General features: G+C 32.7%; 1 protein-coding gene across 1 annotated transcript; it reads left to right on the top strand.

Moving 5' to 3' along the window:
- The first annotated feature begins 557 nt into the window (after positions 1-557).
- Positions 558-2164, top strand: LOC127836220 (serine protease inhibitor Cvsi-2-like). Its single transcript, XM_052362700.1, has 3 exons — positions 558-724; positions 1610-1756; positions 1999-2164. The coding sequence occupies exons 1-3, from the start codon at positions 682-684 to the stop codon at positions 2106-2108; spliced, it is 300 nt and encodes a 99-aa protein (XP_052218660.1). The 5' UTR covers positions 558-681; the 3' UTR covers positions 2109-2164.
- The last annotated feature ends 646 nt before the right edge of the window (positions 2165-2810 follow it).

Raw genomic sequence — 2810 nt, 5'->3', positions numbered from 1 at the left:
TCGAATGAACAAGCTCCTGTCGAATCCGAAAGTTATGCAGAAAGTATGTAATAATTTAGTTTATAAAAAACAATACTGCATGTAAACTTGTTTCAAGTGTCTTACCGATGCAGTTTCGAAACCCCTTTTGGCATTATGTAATGTAGAATAACTCTGCACATGTCTTCATTTTTTAAAACAAACTTGAATGCGTCTGGATGTTTTACTGATCAGTTTGTATTGGGACAACACGTAACTGATATAATAACCGACAATACACGCGATTGTCTTTTTTATCTATACCTCACGAATACAGTCGTAAAAGTTCACACTTATATGAATAATTATAACGATGGTCTACAGTATTAATTATTACCATGCGAAAGGTAAAAGAAAATACGATATGTCTGTGATATAAATCGACAATGTTCGCTATTGGCGGACCAAATATGACATTGTCCAAAGTATTAATGCTTTCCACTAAAGACAACATATACATAGAACAGCACATATACAAGACAATAATAGGACTAACATGGCCATTCGTGATAGATGAGCGCGATAAGGCATGCTCTATCGGCGTAAGTAGAGGTTTGTAAATACAGATAGTGCCTTGACCCCGCGGCTGAATTTTGACTGAGGGCTGAACTATAAAAGTCTCAACTAAACATGTTCACGATATTCGTCCGGACATTTTAAAACATGAAGGTCTGCATTTTGGCATTGGCTCTTTTGGGGTGTATTGGTACGTTTTTACACATTTGAATATATTTAAATTCGACCATGTGAACTGGTAAAATATTAACAAAATCAGGCTAAGATAGTTACGCTCGAAAACAACAGTTTTAAACAATAGTGTTTGTTGTTAAAACATTAACTGTATTTGTTGTGCTATTCTTTATATTGGGACTTGTTTCCACAAATCTTTATGTGTTGGAATTTCAACGATTTATCTTGTTTTATTTGTCGACAAATGAACTTATAAGTAACGATTCATAGAAAACAACATTGGCAAGCTTTCATTTTAAAGTATATCTTAAACGTCTGTTAAATTACCATGACTAGTATTCGGGCAGAAGCCATTTGTTTTGTTACCAATAAGTACGTGCGTCTTGATTTTATGTTGTATTTTCTGGTACAATTTCAAGTATCCAATACGAATATGATAAACAAAATATAAACAAGGTGTATTATTTAGATTGAAGATAATTATGTTTTATATTTATTTTAAACTAAGCTGTATACATCGTTAAAGTTTATTTTCTGGAAATACACTGCTTTAAATAAATGAAACAAAGTTTAACATATAAAATAATGCACCACTTTAATAATGTCTTTTAACTTGCAAAACCAGTGCCTTTACACACTGAATATTAAAGAAAGACACGATTCAATCTCAATCGTCATTATGTGTATGTATTTCTTTACTGCTAAATACACGGTAATGTGTTAGTTAGATAGTTATTTTAAATAAAGGATTCTTATGTTTACCTGATTTCCCGCCCATGTAACGTATCGATAATATGTGCTTTAATACTCGTCTATGTTAGGAACGCTTAAATGGTTTTTAAAGATTGTGTGGCGAGTATTAAAACAACTTAATCAACGTATTACTTTTTTCACGTTCAAGCCCTTGTGTGGTCGGAAAACTGTCATACTGTGGCTGACTGTACTGAAACCCTTTGCCTTCATTTGGACCATCACATCACATGTGACTGGCCGCAAGAATGCGACAACGGAATATGCCATGGCTGGTGCTCATGTGGGACACCTAGAGGTCATATTACATTTCTTAAATATGTTATCCTTTCGAATTTCTGAAAATGAAAACATCCGAAAAAATAGTGTCCTATACTAAACTTAAAGAAAAACGTTGTATTTGTATGATATGCGTGTGGATGTATTGCAGTTACTAAACTGGTGAAGAGTTATAGTTGTTGACTTTAACAAAACAACGAAAATCTACCAAATCATGCTCTGTAGATACCTGCACTTATCTAATTGTTCTAATGTCCACAGAGTGCGGTGCCACAGGTGATTGTAGAGGAACTATAAACTGTCAAGACCACCAGAAGGAACCACATTGCATTGAGGGCCGATGCAAATGCATCGAAATAGACAACAACTAGATATTCAATATTGTTACTGAACAATGTTGTTTCGAAATAAAACAGGCTAGAAGATATCGCAAATTAAGTTGTCGCTTGTGTCTAATTTATATCATGCGAAATTTGTCGTGTGTTTTTATAATAAAATTATTAATATTAATATAATAGGACACGATTCTACCTTTGCATATATACATTACATTAACGATACCAAACTATAAAAATAGAAAAAAATAGAAGGAGTAATGATATCAAAAAATAATACTTATATCCAGAACATATGATGGATTCAGAGGAAGTATTACGGCTGGATGATTATGCGATTTATCTTACTGTTAAAATCAATGAATGCGTGTATGTTGTTTAAAGATAATTTGTACCAGATGACGTTTATTCACATCTCCTCCGCTGAATGCATTATTGTGTTGTTTGGTAACTCTTGATCGCTCTAAAACTATTTTTGTTTAAAAATACTGTCAAGCGTGTGATATACGCTTAGCATAGTCTATATATCAATTTAATGTCCTTCAGCTAAAAAAGCTGGAACTAAATGCTCACAATATTAATAGATATATTGTATCACATTTGAAAACATGTACTCGTTGTTGATTGTATTCATATAAAGGTAGTTTTTCAGTTATGTTGTATTGCGAAGTTTCACTCTTTAACGTAATTTTATTCAATACACTGTTTCATAACAACATACACAGAGGTTAACTTCTG

The sequence above is a fragment of the Dreissena polymorpha genome, chromosome 6 (assembly GCF_020536995.1).
Source record: "Dreissena polymorpha isolate Duluth1 chromosome 6, UMN_Dpol_1.0, whole genome shotgun sequence".
NCBI classification, from domain to species: domain Eukaryota; kingdom Metazoa; phylum Mollusca; class Bivalvia; order Myida; family Dreissenidae; genus Dreissena; species Dreissena polymorpha.
The sequence above is the reverse complement of the archived record's forward strand: the minus strand, read 5'-3'. Positions and strand labels throughout refer to the sequence as shown.